Source organism: Rhinichthys klamathensis, unplaced genomic scaffold (assembly GCF_029890125.1).
Source record: "Rhinichthys klamathensis goyatoka isolate OS25496 unplaced genomic scaffold, OSU_Roscu_1.1 h1tg000446l_1, whole genome shotgun sequence".
Taxonomy (NCBI): domain Eukaryota; kingdom Metazoa; phylum Chordata; class Actinopteri; order Cypriniformes; family Leuciscidae; genus Rhinichthys; species Rhinichthys klamathensis.
Window position 1 is genome coordinate 1518217 of NW_026606941.1, and position 19482 is coordinate 1537698.

At 38.7% G+C, this 19482-nt stretch overlaps 1 protein-coding gene across 1 annotated transcript; it reads left to right on the forward strand.

Moving 5' to 3' along the window:
* The first annotated feature begins 173 nt into the window (after window positions 1–173).
* On the forward strand, window positions 174–19415 carry copa (COPI coat complex subunit alpha). The gene is made up of 29 exons (XM_056236468.1): window positions 174–389; window positions 845–958; window positions 1037–1110; window positions 1731–1811; window positions 1917–1993; window positions 3428–3537; window positions 6083–6192; window positions 6303–6402; window positions 7069–7287; window positions 7367–7517; window positions 7623–7689; window positions 7776–7851; window positions 7932–8014; window positions 8663–8888; window positions 9757–9895; window positions 10008–10170; window positions 10469–10615; window positions 10703–10892; window positions 12137–12232; window positions 12312–12400; window positions 12476–12599; window positions 12720–12809; window positions 13021–13127; window positions 13226–13375; window positions 15891–16214; window positions 16294–16404; window positions 16489–16650; window positions 18691–18885; window positions 19075–19415. The coding sequence occupies exons 1-29, from the start codon at window positions 350–352 to the stop codon at window positions 19132–19134; spliced, it is 3675 nt and encodes a 1224-aa protein (XP_056092443.1). The 5' UTR covers window positions 174–349; the 3' UTR covers window positions 19135–19415.
* Window positions 19416–19482: the final 67 nt, after the last annotated feature.

The following is a 19482-nucleotide window of genomic DNA, read 5'->3' on the forward strand; positions in this document are numbered from 1 at the left end:
TTCCTGATTATTATTTCCGTTTATTGACAGTGGTCTGTCTTTCAAGTGACTGACCGATAAAAATGCGTTTTTCATATTTTTAAAATGCAGATGACGAAGGCTCCATGACGTGGACTTTGTGATGTTGGCATTTGAATCATCAAACTTTATTTGTTCGCACACGGGAACACGCCACGGCCCGGGTTGTGTGCGCTGTGGATTGAGTAGACGTGTCAGCTACGGAAGTGGAGCCGCAGAATCATACACGCATAATCCCTTCCTAACGGGTGATGGTTTTAGGATTTAAATGAACGTAAACTGATTTACATCTACATAACGCATTCCTATTCGGTTATTATTGTCAGTGGAAATGTTGACCAAATTCGAGACAAAGTCGGCCCGAGTGAAAGGTAAGATATCTGCTCTGGCTAACTTCCCTTGATTGCCTTTTAATATAAGTTAATGATTATGTTTCTCTTTATGTACGTTTGTCTGATTTGCATCTATTCTTAATCATTGTTGAATATAATCCACTGTCTTTTTCAGCAAGCATTAAATTAAAATCGTGCTGAATACTGTAACTTATGTCATTCGGCGTTAGCACAACGCTAGTAAGTTATTTGTTGTTACGTTACATGTTAGCCATTCAGACGTTGCAGTAAATATTCTCTTCTCTGATGTTTCAGTATTTTTGTTTGATTGAGAACGCGCTGATGACATTATCTAGACCAGATTATTATCATTTATAAAGTAATAATAATCTGGTTAAATTAATGTCAATATGATTGTTTTCATAACACCATCTTGTTGACTGCCTCTTTATATTAATAAATAGCTGAATTGATTGTTTTGTCTTTTTCTGTAGGGCTGAGTTTCCACCCGAAACGGCCCTGGATTCTCGCAAGTCTGCACAACGGCGTCATCCAGCTGTGGGACTATCGCATGTGCACTCTTATCGACAAGTTTGACGAGCATGATGGTATGAAACAGCCGATCAACTATTTCATTAACTGCTGTCATTTATCCTGCGGTCTAATGATGATGTGGATTCATTTAGGTCCAGTCAGAGGTATTGACTTCCATAAGCAGCAGCCACTGTTTGTGTCGGGAGGAGATGACTACAAGATCAAGGTTTGCTTGCTTGCTTCATTCTCAATACTGTTGTTTAAGAAATTTGTCACCTGGCCACTGCTACTTTAGTTGGATGGAGTAGGTTAGAGTTTCCAATTGTTACTAACAATAAAGAACAGTTCTAAAGCATTTGTTACATTTTAATGTGTTTTAACAGTTAATGGACCTGAGCAAACATGAACTTAGTTTTTAATTTTATTAGAGTTAGTTCACTCAAAAATTAATTTATTCCATAATTTACTCACCCTCAAGCAATCCTAGGTGTATATGACTTTCTTCTTTCAACCAAACTCAATCGGAGTTATATTAAAAAAAATATTCTGCCTCTTCCCAGCTATATAATGGTAGTGAATGATACCTTGATTTTTGAAGCCCAAAAAAAGAGCATCCATCCATCCATCCATCATAAAAGTAATCCATACGGCTCCAGGGGTGTTAATAAAGGCCTTCTGAAACAAAAACTATTTGTTACCGAAAGCCAGTCAGTACAGTTTATATATATATATATATATGAACTGACCTTCGCTAGAAAGGAAATATAGAGACCGGACCTCTCTTATAAAGTGTTACTGAGTTTTTGTCACATGTTTTGATGTACTGACAGTTATTTGACTGATTAGGTGTGGAACTACAAGCTGCGGCGGTGTCTTTTCACTCTTCTTGGACATCTTGACTACATTCGTACCACATTCTTCCATCATGTGAGCCCTACTCTCCTCCAACTTTATGATGCTCTTTAATAATTATTTTAATAATGTTTATTTAATTAATGCCACAATAGACTAACTTCTAGCTATCTTTTTCAGGAGTATCCCTGGATCTTGAGTGCTTCAGATGATCAGACCATTCGCATTTGGAACTGGCAGTCCAGAACATGTGTCTGGTGAGTCTTTAGACAGCTCATGAACTAGTGGATGTGCAAGTAATAAAAATTTTTTGCTTCCACTTAATTCTGATAACCCACTTTAGACATTCTACTAATTATTTATAAATAACTTTGCAACTACATCTCATCTAACTTTGATTAGAGAGTTAGTATGTTAGAGTCAGGTGTTCAGGTTAGTAGAATAGTAGAAAAAACAATGTTACGGACGTGTTCTCCGTTACGGACGTGAGCGCTCTGAAAGCGGCACTAAGATGCTTTAAAACTTTCACATCAAACAGAAAGCACAAAACCTTTCTTTAACCTGAATTTCGTTTTGTATTAATTGTATCTTAATTTTAATCAATGTTTCATCAACCAAGTGCCTGGATTTGATAAATAAGAAGTAAATATAGCAGACGATAGATAGGAAACTGGAGCTCGTCTCATAAATGAACCGAAACTCAGCATATAAGGTAGCCTACTTGCCTCACATGTCTACTTTTAAACAGAACAATTCAAAACGAAAGAAAACAGACTACAGACTGCTCTCTGCTTATGTAATCCTTATGAAATGTGCATTTCTCTCTGGCGCGTTCACTAGGCTACTGAAGATCGCGAGTCAGCATCGTCAACTTTATCTTAGCCGACAAAGAAAACACTTGTTTATTATTAAACAATTAAAATATCTCCTTGCTATATTTTACATATTCATAATCATTACTTTTGCCGGTTCTTTGTGAAGAACAGCAGTGGCTGTTACTGGCTATTTAAATCTAGCGGGTTTGATATCTCGCAAATACAATGACGCTGGTAGTGACGATTCTGTCTGACCAATCAGTGATCTGCAGTGTGTTCACGTCACATTTTAGTATCGGTACGGTACGCTTGGAACCTCGACAGAGGTGGTACCATTTAAAGCGAGCCGTACCGTGCCGTACCATGCAGTGGAAAAGCGCCACAGGTGAGCCGTACCGAGCCGAGCCGTACCATACCATGCAGTGGAAATGCGCCAAAGCGTGCCGTACCAAACCGTGCCGTACCGTAGCATGCAGTGGAAAAGCGGCATTATAGTAGAATGTCTGTTGGGGGGAACATCAAAATAAAATGTGAGCAGATATTAAGCAGACAGTCTACTAATACTCGTATGATTGATTGGTAGTTGACAAGTTGCAAAGTTACTTATACTTGTATTAATTGTCTAAAATGGACCATCGAAATAGTGTTACCAAATTTAATTAATTCATTTATTAGGATATTGAAATTAACCTATTTTGGATTATTAATGATCTATCTTTTGTGAATAAAACCAAAAAATAAATTTAATGTACAAAAATTACCTGAAAATGCTCATCCCTTTTAAAAACAAATTGTTTGACCTGAGCAACACTATTATTACCTTTAGCTAAGTGAAACTGAGTTGTTCATTTTATCTGTGCTGTCTCTTCTCTGTAGTGTGCTGACGGGGCATAATCACTATGTGATGTGCGCTCAGTTTCATCCCTCTGAGGACCTGGTGGTGTCGGCCAGCCTGGATCAGACTGTGCGCGTGTGGGATATTTCCGGTGAGGAGGCTTGGGACAGGATTGAGTGTTTTGGGAAGGCTGGGGAGGTGGGAATGGAGAGAGAGGATGGAGGAAGATAGAGGCTGCCTAATGGCATTCTCTTCCTCGTGTCCTCTCTCTTACAGTGTGTACAGAACAAAACTCTGTGGGCTTGAAGCAAAAACGCCTCTCACACTCATGCATCAAGCATTTGTCTAGTGATTTAATACTATGGTTGGGCGATGTCCCCTAAATTGGCAGTTGACGATGTTTACAGTAAAACATTACGCAAGATTTCCTGAGACACTACAATAGGCTACTAATAATTCATTAATACAGGCAGTTTTCTTGTACAAAATTAAATATTTTAAGTTAAATGTGCAGTTTAAGACATGTAAAAAAGACAAGATGCTAACAATGTCAAGATCAATATTTGTGTAGCCTGACACGGTATTTCACACTGCATGCGGATGCGGTCCGGCGATCCGTTCCAGGAGCGGCGCGTATACAGCAGTGCAGAGATCGTTTACGCACCTATTTCCTGAGTCTATTTCTGCTGTGCTGCATGCACAGCTTATGAAACCCTAAATTCAAAATTAGAATATTGTGAAAAGATTTTCATAAGCTGTAAGCCATAATCATCAAATTTATTACAAATAGAGGCTTGAAATATCTCATTTTGCATGTGAGTCTATATTATATATTAGTTTCAACTTTTAAGTTGTATTACTGAAATAAATTAACTTTTGCACGATATTCTAATTTTTCGAGTTTCACCTGTACATGGAACAAATAATTCATGAAACACTTAAAATAAAGGGAAGTTGAATGTGAGAGGTGTTTTTTTTGAGATTCTGCATGTTTTAATGATGTTGTCAATGTCTGTGTCCTTTGCTTTTATTGTTCTGAACCTCTTTCTTGCTCATTAACCTTTAACACCACTGCTGTCTGCACTGACTGAGAACAAATACTCATTCCTTAACACTACACAAGTCTGAAGCCTTAACACAAGTTCTTTCTCTGCCTATTTTCCCTTCACATAAAATATTAAATGAATATGTTACTGCTGCATGGATAATACAAATACATGCAATGTAATTGTATTAGGTATTGAAAACTAATAATTCTTCTTGAATGTTCTTGAATTTAACAGTGGTTCTCTCAGCCTTTTTCACCCCAAGGTCCCCCATTGTCCTAACAATATTTGAAGGCAATATTCGATTAAAAAAAAGTTTTTATTTATGTTTTTACCCAATAAAAAATGTAAAGCATAAAATAACTAGAAAAGGTTTTTTTATATATATATATATATATATATATATATATATATATACATTTTATTTTATTTTTTAAATACCCAATGGAGTTATACAATTTTATTAATTTGCATTACTTTTCTAGGTGTAGACTTATCTAGGTTTTCTAGACGGTAGGAATCCTGGTTCTTTTATGCTTCTTATAGATCAAACATTTGTTGGGGTCGGATTAAAATAATATCTTGATTTTTAGTTGTTTTAGCTTATTTTAATGCTTGTTTTGTCGTCTTGTATTAATGTAAATCATCTTGAATCCCCCTTGGAAGTTCACTGAGGCCCCGGCCCCCTTGTTGAGAACCATGTTTAACATCTTTCAATCTTTTACATCAATTTAACATCTTTCTCATTAAGTCTCATTAAAACTATCAACTTTTCACATGTACAGGACCCTAGTTCATATCTTGCTTGATGGCCTTTGTCATCCATAGATAATGTTAATGTTAAAGACCTCCAAGTTGATGCAGCTCTACTCCAATGCAACTTTTAGATCAGTAACATGAACCTAGATCTGTCATTTAATCATTAAATTGACTCTTAACACAACATGAATGCATGATTGAAGTCATGCTTACTGCATTAAAATATGCAATAACAAATGCATGACTTATCTGGAGTCTTTCTCGCTCCTCTAACATCCAACGCCCCTCCAGAGAACATTTGGACACGCTCCACCCCATCAATCCACCAGTCAGTTCCATCCCTGCTCTCTTCTTGTACAGCTCCTATGCCCCTCTGGAAACATCCACATCTGTACATTGGTTTCCGGAGCACCTTTTGTTGGGCTTTTATTCATTTAGCAGACATTTGGAGTGCTGAGATATTAGACGCACATTCTGCTCTCCTTTCCTTTTCTCTGCGTCCTGACCTGAGTTTAGCCAATCACCTCCCTGTCGTTGATTTACATGCATCAAACCCAATCTGAAGTGATTTTAAGCTCTGTGATCACGTTTAAACTATTCTGTTTTGATTGATTGTTGTCTTTGCTGTTAGTCTGGTGGTGAAGTTTACTATACTTCCTTTACTCAGGTTTAGACCTAATGGAGGACATATGTTGTGTTTGTGTTCTCGAGCACCTGCGAATGTTTAGCAGCCCAACAAAATGTTTGTGTGTTTGCTGTCTCACATATCATGTGTCTTTGAGTAGCAGTTTTAATGTTGTTCCTCTGTTTTCCCTCCCTGGTATGTGGTTGTTCCTGTGTAATTTTCAAATGGGTCCCCTGTGCGTGTCGGACTGTAAATGTTGCTTCCAGGTCTGAGAAAGAAGAACTTGTCTCCGGGTGCTGTAGACACAGAGGTGCGTGGCATCTCTGGTGTTGACCTGTTTGGGGCCTCTGATGCTGTCGTGAAACATGTTCTGGAGGTAAGAATGTGGTTGTAGTGGTCTTGGTGCTGTAAAGTGTGATTTTTGTGGTTAAATGAATTTTGTTGTTTGCTTGAATGAAAGTTTGTTTTCTCTTGCTCTGGTCTCAGGGTCACGATCGAGGCGTAAACTGGGCAGCCTTCCATCCCAGCATGCCTCTCATTGTGTCAGGAGCAGATGATCGGCAGGTCAAAATCTGGAGGATGAACGGTACGTGCAAAATAACTGTTTTCTCAACTAAAGCTTTACATGTTAAACAGTGGGCAGAATAAAATTAGTCACTTAACCTATTAGATTTTAAATAACTTACCCAAACGGCAAACAATTCCAGCATCCAGGGGTATCGCTTAATTGCTGTGGTTGAAATGCTTTAAAAAGCTTTGGCTTTCTGCACAAAATTAAACTGGTGTAGGTCTTCCTTTGCCAATTAACTCCAGCTTTTCTTTAAAAGTTAATCTTGAAAATGGCGTGGATAATAAATTAGCAACAATGTCCTCTTCATCAATGGTGCTTGCGGTTTCCTTAGCAAATAGTGCTAGCTATTTTATCAGCATTTTATTTTTCCCTGATCGAGTTCCTCAGAGCGGGCGGTGTGCGTCATAAGCCTTGTGATAACAAGCCCCACCCATTTAGAGGGACGATATGATTGGGAAATTTTTCTGTCATTTTAAATTAGTCTCTCATTGACTTGCTATGGCTTGGCCCTCTGTAATTTCACAGCTGGATCACCAATCACAGAGCTGAAAGCGTTAGGAGACGAATCCTAATATGGAAAAAACAGACGTCTCTATGAGGGCCTAGATTTCCCTGACGGTTCCCCTCTGATATAATGAATAAAATGTGTTATTTTGTTTTGTAAATTATCCCTTCTTCTAGAGTCTAAAGCGTGGGAGTTAGACACCTGTCGGGGGCACTACAACAATGTGTCCTGTGCGGTGTTTCACCCTCGTCAGGAGCTCATCCTGTCAAACTCTGAGGACAAGAGCATCCGTGTGTGGGACATGTCCAAGAGGACTGGCGTCCAGACCTTTCGCAGAGATCACGACCGTTTCTGGGTTCTGGGGGCTCACCCCAACCTCAACCTGTTTGCTGCTGGTAGGTTACTGTTAATAACAGACGAATGGTTTTGGCGATGACATGATATGCATTAACGTGTTATTCTGTAACTTCTCAGGCCATGACAGTGGGATGCTGGTGTTTAAACTGGAAAGAGAACGTCCAGCTTACGCTGTGTATGGTAACATGTTGTACTATGTGAAAGATCGCTTTCTGCGTCAGCTCGACTTCAACAGCAGCAAGGATACAGCTGTCATGCAGCTACGCAGGTTTGTGAATTTCAGTGTCTTTTCTACTTTGAGTTTGAAGACCCTAAATGTGCCCCTACAACAGGTTTGAACTTTTCAGTTGAACGGTTTCTTTTATATTCACAGTGGATCCAAATTCCCAGTTTTCAGCATGTCCTACAACCCTGCAGAAAATGCTGTGCTGTTGTGCACTGTGAGTATTGTAGAATCTTTTTAGTCTGCTCAATTAAATCAAGGTGCATTTTTGTACTTTTACATTTCTTCTTCTTTCCCCTCCAGAGAGCTACTAACCTGGAAAACAGCACATATGATCTATACTCCATTCCCAGAGAGAGCGACTCCCAGAATCCTGATGGTAACATTTGATCTTTTCTCTTTAGAAGTCCTTAATCCAATGTGCAAAACGAAATGTTCAATTCTTCGGCCTGTTTTCAGCTCCTGAGGGAAAGCGCTCCTCTGGTCTGACTGCAGTTTGGGTGGCTAGGAACCGGTTTGCTGTTCTTGACCGCATGCACTCAGTAAGTGAATCAAGCTAAATTTATCTGAGAGAAAAGAGTATTGTTGTATTGACTTATTTTTGTAGGCCATCCCGGAAGTTAGCAACATCCTGGATCCCTCGACAAAACCTAATAGGATTTTTCCATTGGCTTTTGGATTATTGCTGAAAATAAACTCTGTAAAAAGTTTAATTCTTGCACATTTTGTTCATCATGATATTAATCACAAATGAACAACTTTTGAAGCATAAATACAACTGCCAAAAGTAAAGAGCTAAACGTAGGCTATAAACAAACTACACCACGGTTGCATGACTTCAACACCATTAAGCTTCTGACTCTCTCAGACATTGATTAAAAACATTTTAATTTAAGTTCAAATAGTTTGCAAGAGTGCAAGTATAAAGTCAACGAGGCTGTAAAAGCGGACTAGTGAGTAGATTATTATTATTTTTATTTTTTTTGCCATGACGTTTAATGTTCCTGACAACCTCCGTTTAGCAAGTTGTTAACTGTCTTTTTCAAGAGAGGTAAAAGCTTTAGAAAATCACAAAGGAGTAAAATATCTTGAGCTTTATTTAATCTCCTTTATTTAATGCTGCAAATATCCTTGCAGCATTAAATAAAGGAGTTATGACCATGTACTCAAACTTTTTTGCCTTACCGCAGCTCCTGATAAAGAACCTGAAGAACGAGATTGTGAAGAAGGTCCAGGTACCAAGCTGTGAGGAGATCTTTTATGCTGGAACTGGGTCACTGCTGCTGCGTGATGCTGATGGAGTCACGCTGTTTGATGTGCAGCAGAAGCGCTCCCTTGCCACGGTTAAAATTGCTAAAGTCAAATATGTGGTGTGGAGCTCAGATGCCAACCATGTAGCCCTGCTGGCCAAACACGGTACTGCAAACTCAATAATTGGTTGTATAGGCTTCAGCATAACAAAAATCTCCACCTTTAAAGGTTGTATCAGCGATTTCAGGCCCAAACATAAATGATCACATTCATCTAATCTTTCCTAACGATCTGCTAGCTGCCCGCCCCATAAGCAGGCTGTCAAAAAAACGCGTCTCTGTAGGCAGCCTAGGCTCTGAGATCTGCACACAAAAACAAATGGGTACAACCACCACTCAAAACCAAAATAAACAGTGTTCCAACCAATCACCGACAGGGGCGGGTTTTGTTTGTTTTTGCGCTCGTGCACGGCGCCTGCACGTTAAGTCAGAGCTGAAGAAGAAGCCAGCGCGTCTATCAACAGACCAGATACAGTGAACATGGAAGAGGCAATCCCCAAGAAGAGAAGGAGGATTAGGGCGAGGGAAAACCGTCGTTATTCTTTAAAGAAACTAATAATAATTGGGAAGGCTTTTGAGCCGTGGAGAGAACTTAAAGATTTGAACATTTTTAAATCGGACGCTGAGGTTGCACTGTTTCTTCTGGACAGGTGAGTAGCTTCTAGTGCTGACTTTTTCCAGATGTGAACTGTGTGTGAAAATATCCTTCTTTAAAAAATATGAGTGAGGCTCAACTAAACTTGGATAGCTCTAGCGAATATCAGATTGTAGGGATTTAGTGTGTGATGCACGAAACGGGAGGGAGGGGCGAGCTAAGTTTGTTTGGGATCTCGCTTCAAACACAAACAGAAGTGACGTCACCCACAATCGCTGATACAACCTTTAAGGGTTGTTCAAGCATTTTTGCCTTGTAACAAACAAAATAATCCCACATCATATCACGCACATCTGACCCTCTGCTCTTGCTTGTTCAGCCATCATGATCTGCAACAAGAAGTTAGAGAGCCTGTGTAACATCCATGAGAACATCAGAGTGAAGAGTGGCGCCTGGGCCGAAAACGAAGTCTTCATCTACACCACCTCCAACCATATCAAATATGCCCTCACCTCCGGGTAAAGCTCCAAAAGCCTGACACACAACTCTTTCCATTAAGAAAACCATACTGTTTTTGTCTAACCTGATAATGCCATGTTATTCATATTCCTTTTTTTTTTTTTTTTACAGTGATCATGGTATAATCCGTACATTGGATCTACCCATCTATGTGACAAGAGTCAGGGGCAACAGTGTGTACTGCCTGGATCGTGAGTGCAGACCGCGAGTGCTAAATATTGACCCAACTGAGTACCGTTTTAAACTGGCTCTGGTCAATCGCAAATACGAGGAGGTTAGTGTGTATTTTCAGCCATGAGACTTGTTTTATTTATTTTGTTTTATTTCAATTTTATTTTCTAATTTATTACATTTTTAATTTTCCATTTTAACTTTTAATTTAATTAAATTTATTTTTAAATGCCACAAATGAAATGTTCCTATTACCTGACAGATGTCCCTGAAACAGGTGTTTTGTTTCTTTAAGGGTTTTTATTTTATTTTTATTTTTTTATAGTCAAAAACTCTGCCTGCCAGTCATTTTGCACATTCGGATTTGCCTTTTAATTACTTTTTTCTACCAACACCCTCAGGTTCTTCATATGGTGCGTAATGCTAAACTGGTTGGTCAGTCCATCATTGCTTACCTACAGAAGAAAGGTTACCCCGAGGTTGCGCTGCACTTCGTCAAAGATGAGAAGACCCGTTTCAGCCTGGCACTGGAGTGTGGAAACATTGAGGTATACATTAGTGATATTTATGGAGGTTGAAGGCTTCAACACTTTTACCTGAACAGGTGTTTATTTTTGATTTGTTTGTTCCTGCAGGTGGCGCTGGAGGCTGCAAAAGCCCTAGATGAACGAAGCTGCTGGGAGCGTCTCGGCGAGGCTGCGCTTCTACAGGGCCATCACCAGGTGGTGGAGATGTGCTACCAGAGAACCAAGAACTTCGACAAGCTCACCTTCCTGTACCTCATCACTGGAAACCTGGCCAAGCTCAGGAAGATGATGAAGATAGGTGAGTGACGATGAAAATAGCAGTAAATTACCGTTCAAAGTTTTGGGGATGGTAAGATGTTGTTGTTTTTTTTGGTTTTTGACAGATGTATTGTATGTTTAATAAGGCTGTGTTTATTTAAACAAAAATACAAACTGTTGTGTTGTTAAATATTACAATTTAAATGAGCTGTTTTCAATTTTAATATACTTTAAATTGTAATTTATTCCTGTGATGGCAAATTGAATTTTCAGCAGCAATTACCCCAGTCTTCAGTGTCGCATAATCCTTCAGAAATCCTTCTAATAAATTGATTTGCTGCTCAAGAAACAATTCTCATTATTATCAATGTTGAAAACTATGGTTTCCACAAAAATACTAAGCAGCACAACAAAGGCATGATATAGTGATATACCTTTGCAGCGCTGTACTGTTAGCGAACATCCAGACTCCCTAAAAGCGGTGTGTAGAAGAATGTTAATATGTGCTTCACGTTTACTCTCAATGACAAAATAATTGCACAACAAAAATGACTGCAGTGAGAAAACAGCAATTAAGAAAGCTGAATAAACTGCTATTAAACATGATGTGGATGTTTGCACAAGCTCTGCAATTCAGCACTTCAGTCAAGTAAAGTCACGTTTATTTATATAGCAAAACATTTAAACCAAACAGCTTTACAATATTAAACATGAAAAACTGTCAGTGTGGCTTACAATTAGAATCGCACTTCAATTTCTACTATAAAGCAGCTCTCCAGTGTTTTTCATTTGCGGATGTCTGACCTTGACGGACTCAACAGGAAATGAACCGGAGAAGATTTCCTCATCAAAGAGGGCGGAGCCCCAGAGTGCATCTACCTATAATGTAATCGCCTCGGACCAATGTTAGTTCGAAGCTGTTTACCAGCCAGAGCGAACTTTTCGAACTCCCGGAACGAACTTCAAACGAACTTCATTTTGGCCTGATTTTGTTCGAAAAGATTCTTCATTCTTCGATTATGCTTGAAGTAAATCGGGGCCTTAATATATTTTTTTAAGGATTATTTGTTAAACAAAAAGTTAAAAGAACAGCATTTATTTGAAAGCATTATACATGTCTTTAACTTTTAATCAGTTTAAAGCATCCTTGCTGAATAAATGTATTAGCTTCTTTCAACAACAACAACAACAACAAAAAAAATCTTAGTGACCCCAGACTTTTGAATAAGACTTTGAGAATTCATTCCTGTGGATTGTTTGAATGATGTTAATGATTTGTTACAGCTGAGATAAGAAAGGATATGAGTGGACACTATCAAGGTGCTCTTTACCTGGGTGATGTCAGCGAGCGTGTGCGGATCCTGAAGAACTGTGGACAGAGTGAGTACCATCACATTTTCATTCACATGATTGTTTTGATGTGATTCATTTAATGAAAATGTATCACATTCATTCTCAGAGTCTTTGGCTTACCTGACTGCTGCCACTCATGGGATGGATGAGGAAGCTGAAGCCCTGAAGGAGACCTTTGACCTGGAAAAAGAAATGGTATGATCTGTTCTCATTACTAACAGAGATGCACATATTCCTAGATGAATGATTGAACGGTGGGTTCATGTACAGGTGCCAGAGGTAGACTCCAATGCTCAACTGTTGCAGCCGCCACCTCCCATCAACCCCTTAGACACTAACTGGCCTCTGCTAACCGTCTCCAAGGGCTTCTTCGAGGGAGCCATTGCTGCCAAAGGTGACAGACTGTTTTTTGAGATGCTCATACTCGTTAACAGTGTGTTACCTGGATTTATAAACTTAGATGGATCTAATTGTTGAAGAATAACAACATGAATTGTTGTGTATGTTTGAATAGGACGAGCAGGGCAGATGGTTGCTGACCTGGACATGGATGCTCCAGGAGATGAAGGCTGGGGAGAAGATGCAGAGCTTCATCTGGATGAAGGTATTTACTGTAGTATTTAATAATAAAAACCTGTTATGCAATAAGACGATATTTTTGAAGCAAGAACCCAAACCATACTTAAGGGGTGTTCATACCAAGGACGATAACTATAAAGTTTTAATAATCCACCCAGAACACTTTAGCAAGTAGCAACACCCTGGCGACCACCTACACCCACTGTCTAAACACTCATCTATCATGCTCTCCTCAGATGGATTCATGGATGCTCAAGAGGGACTGGGCGATGAGGGAGCTATTGGGAAAGATGAGGGAGGAGGATGGGAGGTTGAAGAAGATCTGGATCTCCCACCAGAACTGGTAAGTTTTATGTAAAACTGCAATTAAAATCAGTTCTGTCTGTAAATGAAACTAGATCTTAAGTAACCTCTTCTTGTTGTCTTTCCTTTAACCAATAGGATGTACCTTCTGTTGGAGGAGGTGGTGCAGAGGGCGATGGTTTCTTTGTGCCGCCTACCAAGGGCACAAGCCCCACCCAGATGTGGTGCAACAACTCTCAGCTGGCTGTGGATCACATGTTAGCTGGCTCTTTTGAGACTGCTATGAGGGTAAAAGGATCTCACAAAACCGATTAGGGCTGCACGATCTTGGGGGGAAATTCGAATTGCTCTTTTATTTTATTTATATATATTTATTCAAAATAGTAAAGATTTATATTGTTTGAAAATATTTATATCACTTTTTTATCAATTTAACAAGTAATCTTGCTGAATACAAGTATTAATTCTTAAAAAATAAAGAAAAAATTACCGACCATAAACTTTTGAACGGCAGAATATACTGTTACAGAAGATTTCTATTTTAAATAAATGCTGTTCTTTTTTTAACCTTTTATACATTGATAATAAGTCAGCATATAAGAATGATTTCTAAAGGATCATGTGACACTGAAGACTGGAGTAATGACTGATGAAAATTCAGATTTGCATCACAGAAATAAATTATTTTTAAAGTATATTAAAATGGAAAACCATTATTATAAATAGTTATAAAATCTCACAATATTACTGTTTTTTCCCTGTATTTTTGATCAAATAAATGCAGGCTTGGTGAGCATAAGAGACTTATTTCAAAAACATTAAAAATAGTAATGTTTCCAAACTTTTGACCGGTACTGTGTGTGTGTGTATATGTATGTAATTTTAAATTAAAAGAAAATTGTAAATAAAAATATTAAACAAAATATTAGTATTGTAATATTGACAAAATTGTTTAAGAAAATATGATATAGTACATCAGTAAAATTATATTACTAATATTCATGTAATAATATTAGGGCTGGGCAAGTTAACGCGTTATTATTGCTTTAACGCATTTATTAATTAATGCCGACAATTTTGTTATCGCACGTTAACGCAGTTTTTTTTATTTTTTTATTTTAAAAGTCCGTTGCACACTGGCTCTGAATAAGACATAGGCCTACAGTCAAACCATGATCACAGGAGGGGTGGGATGTTGGTCAGCCAGCAAATAACCCACCCAAACCAGCAGTGGAGGGGCTTTGGCAGGTTCTCTCAGGTGAACAGAAAGGGAGACAGCGCTCCGCGAGTGAATGACAGGCGCTCTATGGATAGTAACCACGGCAACGGCTTCTGTGCGCTACGCAGCTGTAGTCTTTTTAACTTAAATTAAAATTATACATAACTTTACCTGATGTGCCTGCGTGTAGTTTAGCGGGGATGCTCTGCAATGTGAATTCCCTTCTGTTGATGTCCTGATAACTTTTAAATATTGGAAACTCACAAACAGCGAGCCGATGATCAGTCTCTCTTCCAATGATTTGTACTGCGCGTCGTGTACAAAAAGTTATAGACAATCAAAGTCCTTTTAGACAATTCAACTTCGGCAACGCGCGGGCGCGTGCGTGAGGCGAGCGCGTGAGGCAAGCATGACCGCAACAGTTTCACAGAACGCACCTGCTTGTCGCTGCACCTTGCGCTCGACCAATTCACCTCACTCTAAAAGGCTGATTTATACTTCTGTGTCGTTCGTAGTGTATTGTATTGTTCGTAGTGTCGCTATACACTACGTTGGTTGATTTTACTTCTGCGTCGTTGTCCGCGTTGACGCGCAATTACACATGCAGAGGGAGCATGTGAAACCCGTGGAGCGGTTCTAGCAATCACAGCGCTTGCGGCACGCGTAGAATTGACGCGTTGTTACATTTTTGGAGAGGTGCAAGTCAGGGTACGACGTAAGTTCGACGCAGAAGTATAAATTGGGCTTTATCTCTGTTTAATGCAATCTTAGTGTACGTGGGAAACCATGGCATGACCAAACGCTACTATCAGAGAAGTAACGTTGGTCGACTTATATCTCATGACATCTGACTACACAGACTGTTTCTGCTGCTAAAAGACACCTGTTGATACGTGTTAAGAAAAAAACCAAGAAAACTGGACTCGTTTTAACAAGCTAGATAAAAGGTAAACTGCCCTGGCAGTGGCAAATAGCTTTGTTTTAATATTTGATTTGATTACATTAATGTTTAGGTTGAGATTTACAATAAATATTTTATTGCTGTGTAAAGGGAATACCGCTGGTATAAAGCACCTTATTTGTTTAAAGTTTTTGCAAACCACATGTTATTACACTTTTGTGTATATAGCAGTACATTTAAATCAAAAGTGAGTAGTACACTACTTTAGAATTCATTATTAAAGTTTGCGCGTATCAACGCGATTAATCGCGATTAATCGCAAGAAAATCATGCGATTAATCGCGATTAAAAAATTTAATCGTTGCCCAGCACTAAATAATATATAATACAGTTTCAAATGTTAAACCATCAAGCTTCTATTCTGTCTGAAAACTACAGAACTTACAGAGATACAAAACACTGAAAACACGGGAACATGTGTAAATGGCCACACTTCACGCTGTAACACGCTCTGCATGTATTTGTTAGTAAATGTCAGGAAATCTGACAAATTTCTGTGAATTTCAAGGGTTTTGACTTTTGAGGCAGGAAGGAATATACAGTTATGCACCTAAACTACAAAACTGAAATGTGCCATATGTTTTTTCTGCTGTCTCTAATGCACTTCATTCTCTTTTCCACAGTTACTACATGACCAAGTTGGTGTGGTTCAGTTTGGACCCTATAAGCAGCTTTTTATGCAAACTATGTCTCGTGGCCGCACCTGTTACCTGGGCCTGCCGTCTCTGCCCTCCTTGCACAGTTACCCGCATAGGAACTGGAAGGACAGCGGGGCTAAAGGGGGTCTGCCAGCGGTGGGCCTGCGTCTCGCTGATCTCATTTCACGCCTGCAGCAGTGCTATCAGCTGACCACATCAGGACGCTTTGAAGATGCGGTCGATCGTTTCAGAGCCATTCTGCTCTCCGTACCACTGCTTGTGGTTGACAACAAACAAGAGATCACAGAGGTGTGTGATTCAACATGAGTACTTTTATCAGGGTTTTTGTAGGGTTTGAGTACTAAACATTCTCTTTACTTTCACTTAGGCACAGCAGCTGATCACTATCTGTAGGGAGTATATCGTTGGCCTCACCATGGAAACAGAGAGGAAGAAACTTCCTAAAGACACTCTCGAACAACAAAAGAGACTTTGTGAGGTAGGTGCATTTCTTTACAATCATTAAAATATATAGATTTAAGATTGTAGTAATGTACATTTAAAATTTCTTTTTTTGTTTCAGATGGCTGCATATTTCACACACTGCAGTCTGCAACCTGTCCACATGGTTTTGGTGTTGAGAACAGCTCTCAATCTTTTCTTCAAACTGCGTAACTTCAAAACAGCAGCGGGTTTTGCTCGCCGTCTGCTTGAGCTGGGCCCCAAACCAGAAGTGGCACAACAGGTAAACAAATAATGCTTGTTTTGTCATTTTCAATTAATACAAAATATTACTTCTTAATATATTTAAACTATCTTGTGGCCCCTTTGGAAGTGTGTTGAGGCCCCCTAGTGGGCCTGAGAACCACTAATGCAAAAATGAAAAATAATATAAATGAAAAATAATATTAGAAGGGAAATGATTGGTAGATGGGAATGTCTTTCAAGCCCTTGACCTTAGATCTAAAATGTGATTTTTTTATTATTATTATTTTTATTTTATTTTTTGGATCAACAATTTGTATTAGGGTAATTCAGTTAAATTACATTAAAGGATTAGTTCATCTCAAAATGAAAATTTCCTGATAATTTACTCACCCCAATGCCATCCAAGATTTTCTTGCCATTCATGTCTTTCTTTCTTCAGTGGAAAAGAAATTAAGTTTTTTGAGGAAAACATTTCAGGATTTTTCTCCACACAATGGACTTCAATTGCAACCAATGTTTTGAAGTCCAAATCAATGCAGTTTCAAAGGGCTATGACGTGCTTCAAACGGCTCTGCACGTTCCCAGCTGAGGAATAGGGTCTTATCTAGCGAAACGATCGGTCATTTTCTAAAAACATTTATATACTTTTGAACCACAATTGTTCATCTTGTGCTGGTCTGTGACGCGCCAGGGATTACGTCATCACGTTGGAAACGTCACGTTTTTTTATATATTTTTTTTATAATAATAATAAATTAAAACAAAGATGTCAGACGATTTTGAAGTTGGAGGAGAAAACGGGAGAAAATGAGATGGAATGTTTCGCCCTTCCCTGCCTTTTTTAACCGGAGGAGTACACAGACAAATAACTTGGATAGATGACGTGACGTGTGACGTTTCCAACGTGATGACGTAATCCCTGGCGCGTCGCAGACCAGCACAAGTCGAACAATTGTGGTTAAAAAGTATATAAATATTTAGTTATTTTAGAAAATGACCGATTGTTTCGCTAGATAAGACCCTATTCCTCAGCTGGGAACGTGCAGAGTCGTTTGAAGCACGTCATAGCCCTTTGAAACTGCATTGATTTGGACTTCAAATCATTGGTTGCAATTAAAGTCCATTGTGTGGAGAAAAATCCTGAAATGTTTTTCTCAAAAAAATTAATTTCTTTTCCACTGAAGAAAGAAAGACATGAACATATTGGATGGCATTGGGGTGAGTAAATTATCAGGAAATTTTCATTTTGAGGTGAACTAATCCTTGAAACATCCAATCTTGTCGTGTTTGAATCATGTGCGGGAAAGATAAAATGACTTACTTTAAGCGCTTTGGAATAGCGGATTTTATGAAAACATAACTAATTTCCAAAATCACAGGACCGTTCGTGCTGATGTTCGACGAAAATACTATCTTCAGTTTGAATATATTAAATTACTTTGCAAGTAATTTTGAGACGCGTTTCCTTTGTACGTTATTTTTTATGTCGTGATATAGGTCTTAAATTTCATTCATAATGGTCTTAAAAAGGTCTTAAAAAGTCTTAAATTTGACTTTGTGAAACCTGCAGAAACCCTGTTTTACGCATGTAGTGTTGTCACAATACTGGAATTTCAAACGTCGATACGATACCTCTAAAATAAAATTCCGGTATTTGATACCATTTTCGATACCATGGGGAAACCTACCATATATATATACTTCCATACAGATGTATGTTTTTGACCGTTTAAGCGCAAAAAGCCACGAAAAATAAGTTAAATTTGGACTTTCGATCTGTTTGAGGCAGCTTTATGAGAGCACAACTTTTACATAGATCAGTGATGCGCACGCTTTTGGTGTGAGCGCAAAACCTGCGGGCTCAAATTATGTGCAATACAAGCACTATTCACCTGGAGCGAATGAGATGAGTGAGTGAGAGGAGGCTGGTGTGTGTCAATTTGCAGACGGAGATCGGTGTATCGATACTGCAGAAAAGCAGATACATACTGAAATATCAATATTTTTGACAACACAATCCCAATGTGTACATTATCTGTTATTCATAACCTGTTCTTCCCCGTCTTTATTTACTCAGACACGAAAGATTCTTGCAGCATGTGAGAAGAGCCTGACAGATGCTCACCAACTAAACTACGACCCCCACAATCCCTTTGACATCTGCGGTGCCTCCTACACTCCCCTGTACCGTGGGCGGCCAGTAGAGAAATGTCCCCTGTCTGGAGCCTGCTACTGCCCCAAATACAAAGGAGAGGTCTGCAGGGTCACACAGGTTAGTTCTAAGCCTTTGTAATGTCAGTGTTTAATAAGTGTTGGTTTATTGAAGGGAGAAAGTCTTATGTTGTCAATAAGTGAGAAAGCAACTTTACTTTACTTTTCCCTTTGTTCAATGGTTTATCTCATGCGGTTCTATAAAGGGAAGAATCCATTTCATTGGCTGTCTCTCTCCTGTTTTTTTTAGGTAACCGAGATTGGTAAAGATGTGATTGGATTGCGTGTCAGCCCGCTGCAGTTCCGTTGAACATGCATTGCATAAGCATGGATGAAAATAAATATGCTCTCTGTTTTCTCTCACATGTACTTTTCCTTTATAAGATGAAGTAACAACAACTTTGAGATCAGAAAATTATAGAAATTACCTTATGTGACTAATCTCTCTGTGACTGTCCTTTCTATTATATATCCAAGGTATCTAGTCTGTATTCTAGCGTTTCATTAATCTAAATAACTAATTGTACATCTGTGACCCTTTCAATCAGTGAAAAAAGTTTCAAATATTGAAATAAAATTCTGGTGATCAAATGTTTGGCCACTTATTTTTTTTCTCCATCATGTAGGGTTATTGTCGTTAACTAAAACTATTAAAAAA